The following is a 15,306-nucleotide window of genomic DNA, read 5'->3' on the forward strand; positions in this document are numbered from 1 at the left end:
CTTTTTTTTTTTTAAGATTTATTTATTTATGCATACAAGAACTGGGGTATAGGCCAGAGATGTGGGAGGTGAGAGGATTCACCAGAGATGGAGTGGGGAACAGAACAAGCAGACCGACTGAAATACACTGCTGAAGGGAGCAGCGGGTGAGTCAGGAGAGGTCTGCTGTACCATGTGGGTAGCTCCCTGGCCGGGGATTGAACTTGTGCTGCAAGTGGCTGCAGAAAGCTTCGTAGGGTGCATCTTAACCCCTTGCACCACAGGAAAGCCCCCAAGATACATTTTTTAATCAAAAGTGTTGCCATTTATATAAGTGAAAAATTAGTTTTACCTGCATTTTCATAGAGTTGGACCTCATTATCCATGTATTTTTTCTAAAGCTACTACAAAAAATGAATTAAACACTGAACCACTGCTAGGGGAAATACAGAGTTGGATTCCTGTGAGCCTCTGGCCACAATTTCATTCAGCCTATCAATAATCTCGTTTTATTGTATTTCTATTTAATCACACCTTCTTTAATAAACATTCCTAGTTTGTTTACACTGAACTCAAGCTAAGAGCACTCCAAATACTACAAATAAGTGAATAAACACTTTCTCCATAAAGCACACACACTCTTCTTAGACTAGAACAAAGACAGCACTTGAGCTCTATACTTGGGCCACTTTAAACAGTGAAATCACCAACAAGAAGCACAAAAATAAGAAAAACACAGTACTGAAAAGACTGCAAGATGGATACTAGTTTCCTGTAGAGAGATAAGAGACAGCAGGGCATCACCTGTTCTACCTCAGCTGGGAATACATGTACTGGGCAACTCAAATTTTTTTGCCACTTTGCACATGTCCACAAATAAGAAAATACAATTATTGATTTGGGGGTTACAAATTAATTTTGGTGAGTAGGTGAATTCCAGAGCACAGAATCCACAAATGAGAATCAGTGCTATCCAGTTTATACATTTCTGGAAAAAAAAAAACCATCTTTAAAGTATCTTTTGTTATGGTAAAATCACATACATAACATGAAATTTGCCATTTTAAAAAATTTCACGTATCCATCTTTGCTGCACTGATTACAAAGTTGTGCAAACATCCATCATTGCCAAACTGTTTTCCACAGTGAAAGCACCATTTCACATTCCCACCAGCAATAACAAATCTAATTTCTTTATATTCTTGTCAACATTTTCTGGTTTTTTGTTTTTTGTTTTTTTAAGAGTCATCCTAGATGCAAAATGGTCTCTCATTGTTGCTCTGATTTATCTCTCTATCACTAATGAGCTTGAGGATCTTTCCATGTGCTCACTGGCCACAATTTATTTGCTCATGCTTTTGGTGTCACAGCTAAGAATCCATTGTCATGAAGATTTACCCCTATGTTCTCAGAGTTTTATGGGCTTAGCATTTCTATTTAGGTGGCTGATCCCCAATTTTTTTTAATGCTATGATGTAAACATCCAATTTCACTCTTTTGCATATGGAAAGGCAGTTATCCCAAAACCATTTACTAAAAACTATTCTTTCCTCCACTAAATGGATTTGGCACTCTATCAAAAATCATTTTTATGTACTGGAAATACAAAATAAACCAGTAACACATGTTACATGTTGAGGGAGGTAGGATTTAGATGAGGACAAGAACTGGGAGGCAGATTTTTCACTACTGATTTGTATACTTTCTAGTCATGTAAAAGTACTCCTTATTCAAAAGCTAAAATGAATTCAATTTTTTAAAATGCATTTCAATTAAAATTCCAGGCTACAGAATAGAATGTATACCTAAAAAATAACTCATGCTTGGAATATAAAGAATTCTAGCAAAGCAGTGATAAAGACAACCCATAAGGGAAAAATCTGGGCACAACCTCAACAGCCAGATCACAGTAAGAGATAACCAAAGGTCAATAAACATACAAAAAGATGCTCAATTTTACAGGCTATCAGGAAAATGCAAATGAAACTACAATGCTACACCACTAATAGCCAGCAGAATGGCGAAAACACCAAATACAGATAATATCAAGTATTAGTGATGACATCAGCAATTAAAAACCTCAAACACTGTAATTTGATACAATCACTTCAGAAAACTATTTGGCAAAACTGTATCTAGTAAAACTGAACTTGCAGACAACCCATGACTCAGCAAATCCACTGAAATACAAAATCAACAAAAATGTGCATATAGGGTCACCTAGACAAGTTAAATTAGAGCTTCCATGAACATATTCATAACAGTAAAACACTGTAAATGCAATGTCTGATGACTTTTGAGTTAATTTTGTTATATTCATACAAGAAATGCTGCAGTGAACAAACTACAATTATAAGCAACATGAACAATCTCACAATGCTGAGCAAAAACATTCACTCAAATCAGTATACTCTCTTTAGCTCCATTTAAATAAAATTTAAGAACAGGCAAAATTAACCTATGGTGTTAGAAGCCAGGATTATATAGTGATACAAGTAACTGGAAAAGGACTTACAGAGCACTAACAATGTACTGTTTCTCATTATGATGCTGGATTTACAAGTGTGTCTTTTTGATGCACATTCACTGAACTTTACCTCCCATCATAAACTATTCTATATGAGTAAATCTGTTTACTACTTTGTGGTCTTTATATACTAGTAAAATGGCATAGCCTTCATACAACTTTGACTTCAGGTGGACTTTATCCCAACTTTCTGAAGGATCAGCTCCTAAACAAGATGCATCATGTTTTATACCACGTTAAATGACCCATTGGACTCAACAGTAGATTTAGCCAGGAATCATAGGTGCAATTAATTCTAACAAAAATAAATTTCTCACACTGCTCAAAAGTTGGCAGTAGATCTGTGAAGAGCTCAAGTGTAATGTGCTACTATGACACATCAGCTGAGCACCATTAATCTAACTCCATTTTGAGCATGTAAAAACTTGAGTGATTCTGGAGGTGGGACAAGCAAGCAGGTAAATTTCAGAAGTATACAACAATATGGTTTGGTACAGGTAAAGTAAAATTCTGAAGGTACCCATATCATGTTAACGAGGCTATTGTGAATTCCCTTTGAGACCTGACCACCATATATTCAGCATTTCAATTTACCAAATTTGATGAAAATTTATAATTTTTCTTACATTTGTTTCTTATCTAACTAGATACTAAAAACAATGCTGACCATTCTTATGCTCAGTTCTTATTAAAACACAGTACAGGGCCTCCCTGGTAGCGCAGTGATTAAAGTCTCAGTGCTATCAAGCTATCGCCAGTCACTATGGCATGAGTTCAATCCCCTGCCAGGGAACTAACCCACAAGGTGCAGCAGACCTCTCCTGTCTCACTCACTGCTCCCCTGAGCAGTGTTCATAGATCCGCCTGTTCTGCTCCTCACTGTCTGGTGAATCCTCTCACCCCCCACACATTTGGCCTATACCCCAGTTCTTGTATACATAAATAAATAAAAATGTTTCAGTATAGCTTACTGAAACACTATAAAGGGAAAAGCTTTCAAAAAGGGGGGGAAAGCTTATATAAGTCTTTACACATTTAGGTTTTTAAAACTATGAAATCAGTCAATTAATTACATTCAACTCAAATAAAAGTGACTAATCATATTCTTAGGACAAAGGCAGAGAACAGGCAGCCTATGCTGGTATTAGCCAAGATGGAGTAATGTTTTAATTCAAATTTTACTGCTAGGCAAGCTTCGTACTCTGAATATCTTACACCAGTTACCGGTCTGGCGCCTAAGGCACCTAAGACTGTGTATTTCTCTCCAAATATGTCACATTTAAGTCTAATTTTACCTTTCTGCCTCAGTGGCCAGAAAGTGAATCCTCAATGAATCCTCAGATTCACTTCAGGATGATACAGATAATAAAGTGACTCTAAATGCCCTACCTCATATCTACTATATTCCTGGTAAAAGACCAATGGAGATCCTTTGACATTAGTAAATTTGTTGCATAAGTATGTGAGCATTGGTTTTTAAACCATTCCTCTTGATTTGAAAAGAAATATATTGTATAATTTAAATATTAGCATTCTATTAATAAACCAAAATGGGCTGACAGACCAGAGTGAGCCAAAGTTCTTATTCTGGCAGTTATTTCTAATGGTTGAGGAAAAAATAGGGATTTCCTCATTCTTCTGAATCTATTGCAGACAAAAGGTGAAGCTATATATATATATATATATATATATATATATATACACTTCTTGACTCATAAGTAATACCCATCAAACACAAACATGGGACATGTCATCAAAAGGCACAGTAAATACTTCAGGCAATATTTTTAGATACAGTACTTACGTAACAAAAAACCACTAATTTTCAAAATTTAAAATGTAATTCACTTAAGTTTTTGGTAATACAGTTCTGATTAGAATTATGGAATTCTTTGTAATCGATAACGTTGCTTAACTGGGAGGATTTAACTAACTCTCCACCCGCAAAGGGCTTTTTTTCCACTCTTGAATAGCTAAAGAATGAGCCACTCAGAAACTTAGGTTGGCTTAAGAAATTTTGCCGTGATAAGATATTCCATTTAAAACTTTCTGATTTTTCTGTTCATTGCTTTGCTATAAACCGGGTCTATCATGAACCAATCTTATACTGTCCACTTATGTTGTACTCCACACTTTTACCGTATTACGATCGCTTTGCTGAAAAAACTCTGCCATCTCATTCAAAACAAAACAGCCACGTTTTATTGTGGCTTTAAAGTATGACATCTGAAATCCCACTTTCAGATTCTCTTGTTTGAAATAATAGGTATGCAGTGATAATTAAAATATCTCTGTAGATATCAATCATGCTACAGCCATAAATATCAATCAGGTTATAACTATGACTGCAATTTGTAGTGCACCAAAAAGCAGTACAAAGCAATGAATACCACATACAGTCTGTCACACTATTCTTTTGGCCACTGTAGCGTAACAGTCAGACAACATAAATGCAAATAGGCATAGCTGTGTTCCAAAAATTTTATGAATACAAATTTGAATGTCATATAATTTTCACATCACAAAATACCTCCTTTGATATTTTCATTCATTTTTAAAAATGTATATTTTAAGCTCATGAGTCACAGAAATACTGGCAGAAGCCAGATTTTGCCCATGGGCCATAGTTTGCCAACCTGATCTAAAGTGAAGACAAACAACAAGCACAAAACTCTGAATAGAATTTTAATACCTCACTTAAGCAGGAAGAGAGTCAAGATCACCCACTGTTTAGGGAAGCCTCCAAGACAAAGAAATTAAGGTAAAAAGAAAAAAGGGGGGGAGACAGAAAATTAAATCAAGGAGGGCTTTCAGAATATTAACTATATAAGAAAACATAAGTCTAAAAGAAAGGTAGGAAAATATGAACAAGAAGAGGCAATATTCACGCTAACAGTTTCAAAAAAAATTGGGGGAGAGAGAAAAACATGGGGAACAAAATAAAAACTGAATGCTTACAAGTTTTCTTACTGTAAGTGAAGATTACAAGACTAGTAGAAAAGTACAGTGAACTTTTAAAAGGAAAGAAAAATCCATAAAGGCACATTATTATAATTCAGAACAACAGTAGAAATAGTAAAAGCTTCCAGGAAGAAGTAAATAAAACCCAAATGACATTTCTTACATAGCAGCAGCGATTTCTTTAAAACACTGGAAGGAATACAAAGTTCTAAGGAAAAGATTTTTAACATAGGATTTCATATCTAGTAAAGCTATCATTTAAGTAGAAGAACAAAGAGAAGTTCAAAAATGCAAAGCTCAGAAATTTTACTCAGAAACTCTTTCTTGGTGCTACAAAGGAATCAAGAAAAAACAGAAAAGACACGGGAGTAGGGCATGTATAAAGTGATTAAAACTACAATTCTCCTCATAAAACAGATATGAAAGACTACACTTCTCAGTAGGGTTCCACAGACAAATAATGATAGTGAATTAAAAAAAAAAGAATCTGACATACAGCATAGAACCAAAATTGTCTGCAACTGCCTGAGTTCAGACTGAGAAAAAAATTTCAAGAATTTCCAATTACAGTCCAATCTATAAAATGAAAGTAAACCCAAAACAACATCTTCCAGTTTTGAAAAATGACAAACTAAAATTAATTTCAGTGACTTTACGCTGATGGCCCCTGACAGGTCTGGCAGGATTCACAAAGCCCTGGTAAACAGGCTCACAATGCAAAACCATAAAACATGGGAAGACACCATCTACTATAATCAAGAACAAGTAGCAGTAATAATAAAAAATACAACATCAAGTATTTCAGATGATGAAACTATTAAACATACAATCAGTATAACTTCACATATTTAAATAAGTAAAATGAAAACAGCTAAATATAATTTAAGGAAAATTATTTATAGTAAAAAACATAAATATATAGGAAATAGCTCATAAAAGACCATTCTACAGGAAAAAAAACTACATAATATTCAAAACATAAATTTTAAGCAAATGCAAAGGTGGTCAATGTTTATGAATAGGCAGACACCATATATTGTAAAAGTATCATTTTCTCCCAAAATTATGTGTATGCACGAAACTAACAAAAATACTGACAATTTTTTATTTTTAAAATAAAAGTTCACAAGATGATCTAGAATGCATAAATGCAAAAAGTCAAGTAATCTTGAAGATGATAACAAAGTGGACTACTTGTTATAGAAAGCTATAGAAATGGCAGAGGAAAATGGAAAACATTGATTTAAAATTTAAAAAAACCTCTCCTATCAAAAGATAGCTTTCTAAAGAGTAAAAGAAAAAGTCAATTATATTATGTTACTGTGTCACAAATTATCCCAAAACTTACTGGCTTAAAACGGTAATAATTCATCATCTATCAGTTTCCTTCAGTCAAGAATTTGAAAGTGACATGGCAAGTAGTTCTAGCTCATTGTCTCTAATGAAGTCGCAATCAGACGTCAGCAAGGACTGCAGTCATCTGAAGGCCTGACCACCACAGGAGGATCCACCTCCAAAGTAGCTCAAATAGCTGACAAGTTGGTGCTAGAAGCTGGCAGAGACCTCAGTTATTCTCTGCTTGGGTCTCTTTGCAGGCCTTCTGGGAAGTCAGTTGTTTTCATTCAGAGCAAGGAAACCAAACTGTAAGGAAAAAGCTGTGTGCCTTTAGACTTAGTTACTTCTGTTATACTCTCCTGATCACATACAAACCAGCCCTGTGGGCAGAAACTATAGAAGGTGAGATACTAGGAGAATGAAACACTGATGCCATTTTGGGGGTTGGATACCACACCAAGCCTCAGTCTCAGAACAAATCTTCAATTTACATAGCCAACAAAGGATCAGCATAAAGAATTTATCAAGAATTCTTGATAAAGAACTCCTGGTGGCCTAGAGTTAAGTCTCAGCATTATCACTGCTAAGGCATGCATTCCATCCCAGGCCAAGGAGCTGACCCACATCATGGCACAGCAGACCTCTCCTGTCTCACCCTCTGCTCCCCTCAGCGGTGTATTTCAGTAGATCTGCCAGTTCTGCTCCCCACTCTCTCTGGTGAATCCTCTCACTCCCGCACCTCTGACCTACACCCAGTTCTTCTATGTAAAAAAAAAGTTTTTTTTTTAAAGTTTATCAAGAATTCTTATAAATCAAAACAAAAAGTGTAAGCAAGTTAAAGAAAACACAAAGACATGAAAAACTTATAAAAGCATTAACAGAGATCACCTTTAGTAAGCATTGAAAGATATCATTTATTACCACAAAACCTATGTTATTTACCCATCAATAGGGTGTAAGTTTTAAATATTTTTCTAAAAACAATGTATGCTCATTCATTCTTTCTCTTTCTTAATTCCCCTTGGGAACAATGTCTACTCTAGAAGCTGGCTAGTGATAAAGGTAGCTTGTGGTCCAGAAGATACAGGTTAATATGTCCAAACCATGAGCCCAACATCCAAACTTGGCCCGAGGAAAGTAAAATAATAGAACTCCATCAACTAGTCATAAAATCTAAAAAAAAGAAAAAGAAAAAGAAAAAAAAAAAGTTTAAATTAAAAAGTCTATGGTGAGTTATTTACAATAGGTCAACTTCAGCTTTTAAATACTTCTTTCCATCTTTACATTCTCTTGGGGACAGGTTCCCTAGTAACTGTGAGAGGTAACCAAAAACGAAAAAGTAGCTCTACAGAAGTCAGCCAGCTTATTCTAAGACCTGGAGTTCTTCCCACTGATTCTACATTATCTATCATGTGCTCCTTTCAGGGAGCAGATCTCTCAACTTTAGGATCTCAGGATCCCTTTACACTCTGAATTTTGGAGGAATTCAAAAGACTTATGTAGATGGGTTTTATCCAACAATGTATGTAATACCAAAAATAAAAGCTATGAATTTTTAAGTACCTTATTAACAGTGTAATGACCAGTAATAATATGTAGTTTTATTAAAATTATTTTACTGATTCATTTGAAGATACCTATTGCATATATTTATTCAATCTATAGCTTATCAGAAACTTTATTTTCCAAAACAGAAAGGTTTTAGCAAACAGCGATAGTTTTTATATTTTAAAATTCTTTTTAATGTCTGGCTCAACAAAAGGTGGCTATACTTTTGCATTTAGCCCATATGATAAGCAATTTTGTTTGAAGAATATGGAGAAAAGCTGCATTCATACAGCTATATATGTAAGAAGAGTATTTCAAGAGCTTTTACAGACAACTGTGTAGATAGTCTTCCTTGATACAACACAAAAAGTGTATTTATTTAAATGTCAGCTGCATCATAGAATTTCAAACCATATTGATCAGATGTTCGTACTATTTCTTTGCATTAACCTCTATTGCCCAGTTTGCACTTTGAATCTTTTTCCTACACATGACTTTGGAACATCTTGCATAGGTCTATCTGGGAAACACTGATTCACTATGTAGATCTTCCAAATGTTGACATTTCATTACACAGCATCAAAAAAAGAAGAAATATTTGTTATGAACACTACTAATCTCATCAGAAGAGCCTTTAAATATTGAGACGTCATTAAGGTCATAGCAACAGATCCAAGTTTTCCAAAATTCTAATTTTCATTTAAGAGCTCAATTTTTACCATTTGCAACATGTTGGATATCTTCCTTAAAATGACAGGCGTAATTCATTCATTTCTGAGAAAATGGCTGCCAAGTACCCATGCCTGAAAACCATAGCTTGTCAATCATTCTTTAAAGTAAAAGTAAAGGGCCTCCATGGTGGCGTAGGCGGTTGAGAGCCGCACTGTGAAACTGTCTGCAGCCTCTGCAGCGTGGGTTCTATCCTGGCCGGCTGGCGAGGGTCCCACATGGCACAGCAGACCTCTCCTGTCTCGCCCATTGTGCCCCTCAGCAGTGTATTTCTTCAGTCTACCTGTTCTGTTCCCGGCTCTGTCTTCAGTGAATCTTCTCACCCTCCTGCACATCTAGCCTGTACCCTGGTTCTTGTATAAAAATAAATAAATCTTTAAAAAAAAAAAAATGAAGTAAAAGTAAAAACTATTTCCATGGGGGAAAAAAGCAGCTAATTTGGCTTGAAATTCAAACAACTGCACAAGTACTTTTGTTCCTGCACTTCAGTCTCCAGTAGAAGCACTTTATGCACACTTCCCACTTCATTACACAGAAAATAAAGGACCAAGATATAATGAAATCATTTTTCACTGCTTCATGAAGGCCGTTACGTGAAACTAGCACAGCTTTTGTTGTTTTGCTTTTAATAACTGTATGATGGTAAATATACAATGGTAAATTATATGATTTGGAGAACTATCTTAATTCCTGCTAAGGTGCCAGAAGTTGTATCCACCGTTGCTTTTGCATTACTCACATAAATATTAGAACAGTGAATTATGCAAATAATGAATCAGTGTTGTTAATTTTGCCAACACCCAAAAGGATGTCAGGGACAAATTCTCTCCACCCCTTGGTTCCATGAACCACCTTTAAAGAATCACTATTTTAAGGTATTCTTTTTTATGAGTCTACTAAGTACACATGAGGACATAAAAAGCAATTAGATTCTCCTTAGAATTTTGATACAAAGATACAAGACTTTGCACAAAAACTCAGGATTTAAGAACATTCATTTACAAGTTTTTATGTTATAATTCTTGGGTAGTTAAAGAAGTCTGTGATGCAAATGACTTTGTCAAGCATACTACACCTTCTAGATGTCAGAAAAGCCTAAAAAACAAATTACCTTTCAGTCTTTTCTTGCTGCCTATGATATAGGTGGTCACAAAGACAATGGGAGACTACTAGAAGACAACAGAAATACTACTACAATTTCCCTGGCTCCCTGGGGGCTTCCGGTATGCCGGAAACTGTATGAAGCACTTTACAAATGAACTCATTTAATCCTCACAATAACACTATTAAGTAGTTGTTAATTACTATCCCCACTTTACAAATGTTATACAACTTTTCCAGAGTGATTTATGCAGTAAGTAGTGAATTCAAAAAAGTGAATTCCAGCAGTCCGGCTCCTGAATTATATGCACTTTGTCAAGTACAATCCTTGAAGTTGTAAGTGTTTTCTTTAAGGATTGGTTTCTGATGTTACTCAAAAACTCACTTTTTTTTAACCTCTTATACAGCATTAGAGAAATTTGGGCCTTAAGAAATCCCCAGGCAAGCCACACAGAGAACAAGCAAACGTCATTCAGCATGTGTACTCCCAAGGCAAAAACTCCAAGGGTACAAACAGAAGATGCCTCCAAGTGGCTTACCATGCAGGCTCAATGACAAGACAGAACCACTGTGAGGAGGTGCTCTTAAAACCACACCCTCCCACCTACCACATGACTGTTGTCATCTCAGCCTTTTCACAGTAAACTGAAGATCCAGAAATACAATCATTTTTCCATGTTGATTCTTCCATCACTCACCACAAATAAAAGAATATTAAACTTAAGTAAATATGCAAAAGGCACAAAAGAGAATCATAGAATTTTACAGAACTCAACCTCTTCATTGTAGAAGACCTGGACATGCCTCACCCAAGGTTATGAAGGAAATTAGCAGCAGAACCCAATGCAAGTTACTCCCACTCTAGATCTTCATCCACTACCACCAAGTGATTCAGATGCACCCAGATGCATCAATACAAATTTGTATTTTTATTTTAAAAAATTACAGTTATATATACCGACTAATATTATTCTAACTCAACATGAAGTAGGGCTAAAACACAAAAAAATCACAAGGGCACTTTGAAAAGTTCACTATTAAGAGTCAACAAATGGGGCCTCGCCGGTGGCGCAGTGAGTTGAGAGCAGCAACGTGAAGCTGTCCACAGCCTCTGCAGCGCTGGTTCAATTCCTGGCCAGCCAGGGAGAGTCCCACATGGCATGGCAGACCTCTCCTGTCGCACCCACTGCTCCCCTCAGCAGTGTATTTCCGTCATCTGCCTGTTCTGTTCCCCTCTCTGTCTCTAATGAATTCTCTCAACCTCCAGCACATCTGGCCTGTACCCGGGTTCTTGTATAAATAAATAAAATAATTTAAAAAAAAAAAAAAAAGGGAGAGGTTCTCAAACTTAATTGTGCATCAAAATCAGCTACAGGATTTGTTAAAACAGCTGGTTAAAAAACTTGTATTAGCAACAAGTACACAGATGATGTTGATGCTGCTGGTCCAGAAACCATACTTGGAGAACCAATCACAGAGGGAACTACTAGAGAGTGTGAATAACTTTGATGTGTTGGAGAAACAGAAAAAAAAGGTCACTTAGGAGGAAGGATAATATAGTTACTGCTTCCAAAGCACTTAAGATGGTGAATTAAATTACCAGCTATGGCTCCCCAAGCCAGAAACGGAATCAAAATAATGTCAGGCATTTGCAAAGCATTTCACAGTTTATAAGAGCATTTTCACAATTATTTAATTTGATTTAATGACATACAAATGAAGGACCTAATAGCTACATTTTAGAGATAAAGAAAGATTATGGACCTCCTTAGAGGAGAAAATTAAGTAGCAGAACTATGTTCCCTGACTCTAAATCCAGTGTTCCTTCCATAAGGGTCTTGCTCACTCTTTAAAGAGCGAAGCAAAGGATACATATAGAAGTTAATACTAACAAATTTCATTTTCTAGAATCCCTGGCTAAAAACATGGTGGCTTCCAAACTCTTTTTAAATACTGATTAGAAAGCAACATTACCTTGCAAATGACAGTATTCAGTCCCATTTACTTATTTTCCAGCTTCAAAAACCAAGAAATGAAGAGGGAATTTACAAACTATATTCTCTCGCCTGCATAAATTTCATAGAGCAATTCCATAACTTCAATCCGTCAGTCACATCAAACAAAATTTTCATCTTGTGTTCATTCCCTCTAACTCTCTTATCTAATCCCGGTTTCCCACAAGAACACTGAATCCCACGGGTCTTACTAGGGTCTTACTATACTCGGGAGGCCCTGAGCAGTTACACACCCATTATCCATTCTCTGTACACCCATTATCACTTGGTATTTCCTCCATCAATCAAATCCTTAACTCAGCATTCTTACCTGGAGGTCTCATTAACACGCCAAACACAAAACACACAAAACTGCAATCATTTTTTGTTTCCTATAGCAGTTATGATGTTTGCCTCACAAAATTGAAATATTTTATAGTCCCTGCATCACATACATATACCTGTTTCCGTGCCTCAATTATTTTATTTGCATTAATAGCAGTACCAAGAGCAGTACTAAAAACCTGCAACTCAACTGAGGAAGTCTGCCTCCTTCACACCTCAACTGCCTCCCCCACCTATTTGCACTCCCATGGTTACTTACACATCAGTCAGCACTAAGTACAATTACTAGTTAGCTACTTACTTACTAGACCAAACTGACATTTTATTAAGTACCAAGTACTAGTCACTTCACACACCTCATCCATCAACATACTCCGTGAGGTAGTTAATTCTGTCCCTGCTTCACAAGTGAGAAAACTGAGGCTATTAACATTAATCTGTCCAAGACACAAGATTGGGCAAAGTAAACAGACTCAGGTATGTGTGGCAAAGTCCCTACTTTTCTCCCAAAACAAAATGCTTCCTCTTTTAATACCTGGTTATCAGTTCTTCACTACCCACTCCAAATGCTAATTTCTCACACAGATTACTGCCAAATTCTCCTAAATGGTTCTACCTCCATTCTCCCTAACTTACCCTTTAGTATGCCCCAAGTGATCTTTCTGAATGTGGTCATTTTGTCCTCTTGATCAAGAGTCCTTCAGACTCCCTTCAATGTGCACTGCAAAGATCACTCTCCAGGGTGAATCCCAAAACCTTCAGTACAGTTCCATAAACCAACACCTGCAGTTCTAAACTTTAAAAGCTCTAAAATTTTAGCCTTTTTTATCACTGTACCCCAAAGTATGGAAAGCTATTTGTTATCTACTTCAATAGCTTGATTTCACAAGGGTCACTACAAAAATATTAATGCGTGTGAGTTAACCCAGACCCTGCTGGAGTATTAGAGACCTTACTAAAAGAACCACAAATTTCCAAACTATTCAAAACACATCTGGTCCCAGAGGCTTCAGATACGGGGTTTCATTCCCCTTAACTCTTCTGCCCATCAATGCAATTTCCACCAATCACCTGACACCTCCCGTCGCCCCGGACGTGCACGGCGCCGGTTACTCTCCAATCCAGGGAGCTACTCACCCTTCAAGACACCTGCCCAAGGGTTTCCTTTTCAGTGAAGTTCCCCCGACCTCCTCTCCATTGTGACACCACCAGTGTTCCCAGTACCCACCTCCACCGCTGCACGTTACCAATGTTTCCCCTCTCTAGACTGTGAATGAGCTCCTCCGGAGTGTTTTATTCATTCCTGAGACAGGAACACCCCGGGAACAATGGGACTCATTAACCTGCCATGGTCTGCTATGCATTCCCAGTGCACCCCAACTTCCAAACCCCTTCAAAGTGCCTTTCTCCTTCACCCCTAGCCCTGAGGCTTTTCCCCAACCCTGCACGCACCTCAGCTATTTCTGCCTCCCGAGTTCCTCCTTCCCAATGTCATCCTAACCCTACTTTCCCCCAGACGCCCGGCCTTGGCCCCAAACCCCCCAATGCCCTTCACCCTCCTCCACCGACCCCCAGTCCGTCCCTCCCCCGCCTCCCCCAGGCCAGGCCCTCCCTCCGGGACCCACACCCACCCCCTCCCGGCTCCGGCCTCCCCTCCAGGACGCGGCCGGCTCGCGGCTCCCCAGCCGGCTCGCCCCCCACCCAGCTCGGGTCCCGAACCCGCGCCGGGCTGGAGTCCACGCCTCCCCGGGCCCGCGCACCCCAAACCCCCCTCGCGGCGGCGTCCCCTCCCCCCGCCTCGCGCGGCCGGCGCCCCCACCCTCCCCGCCCGCCGCGGCGCGGGTCCCGTCCTCGGAGACCGTCCCGGGCGCCGCGCCGCGCCGCGCGCCCCCGCCGCGCCCGGCCCCGCTCACCTTGCTGGATGTCGCCGTTGCTGCCCCCCGGGATGGGCACGCTGAGCTGGCGCTCGGGCTCGGGCAGGCAGCGCAGGCAGAAGGAGTGCAGGCAGGGCAGCAGCTTGGGCTCCGCCTCGCGCCGGCTCTGCAGGCTCTGCTGACACACGGCGCAGGTGTCCAGCAGCGAGGCCGGCGCGCCCGGGGGCGGCCCCGCCGGGGGGCCCGGGGCGGGCGCCGAGGCCGGGGCCGGGGCGGGCGTCGCCACCGCGCCCCCCGGCGCGCCGGGGCCCCCCGAGGCCGCGGGGGCCGAGGCCGCCGGGGCCGCCCCGGAGGAGGCCGCGGCCGCCCCCCCGTCGTCGGGCCGCGCCGCGCCGCTCTCCGCGCCGGCCCGGCCGCCGCCGTCCTCCGCCTCCAGCAGCGCCGCGGCGAGAGGCGGCTCCGCCTCCTGCGCCGCGGGCCCGGCGGCCGCGGCGGCGCCCGGCGCCCCGCCGCTGCCCCCGCCGCCGCTCTCGGCCTCGCCGCCGCCTTTGTTTTCCGCCATGTTTTCCTCTTTGAACCCGCCGGACCGCCCCGCGCCGCCCGCCGCCCGCGCCGCCGCCGCCGCCCCCAGCCCAGCCGCAGCCGCAGCGAGAGCGGCCGCCGAGAGCGAGCAGGCGAGGGACGAGCGGGAGCGCGCGCGCACCCGGCGCCTCCGCCCTCGCGTCGCGCGTGTGAGGCGGGCGGCGCGGCGCGCGCACGTACGCGCCGCGGCCCCGGGGGGAGGCGGGAACTCGGGCGCGGGCGCGGGCGCGCCGCCTCCCTCAGTGCCCCGCCTCGGGGTGGGCGCGCGGCGGCGCCCGCGGCCGTGCGGCTGTCCGGGCGCCCTGGAAGCCGGAGGCCGGCGCCGCAGACC

At 40.7% G+C, this 15,306-nt stretch overlaps 1 protein-coding gene across 2 annotated transcripts in view; it reads right to left on the reverse strand.

Annotated features, from left to right (window-relative positions):
- The window catches only part of TRIM33 (tripartite motif containing 33), a gene marked incomplete at its 5' end in the record, with an annotated part of 91,732 nt that extends 76,777 nt beyond the window's left edge, over window positions 1–14,955 (reverse strand). For both annotated transcript variants that reach the window (XM_084242846.1, XM_084242845.1), the window contains one exon: window positions 14,433–14,955. In XM_084242846.1, the coding sequence (XP_084098972.1) occupies window positions 14,433–14,955 (523 nt within the window). The remainder of the gene's footprint in view (window positions 1–14,432) is intronic.
- Window positions 14,956–15,306: the final 351 nt, after the last annotated feature.

This window comes from Talpa europaea (assembly GCF_964194135.1).
Source record: "Talpa europaea genome assembly, chromosome: 9".
NCBI classification, from domain to species: domain Eukaryota; kingdom Metazoa; phylum Chordata; class Mammalia; order Eulipotyphla; family Talpidae; genus Talpa; species Talpa europaea.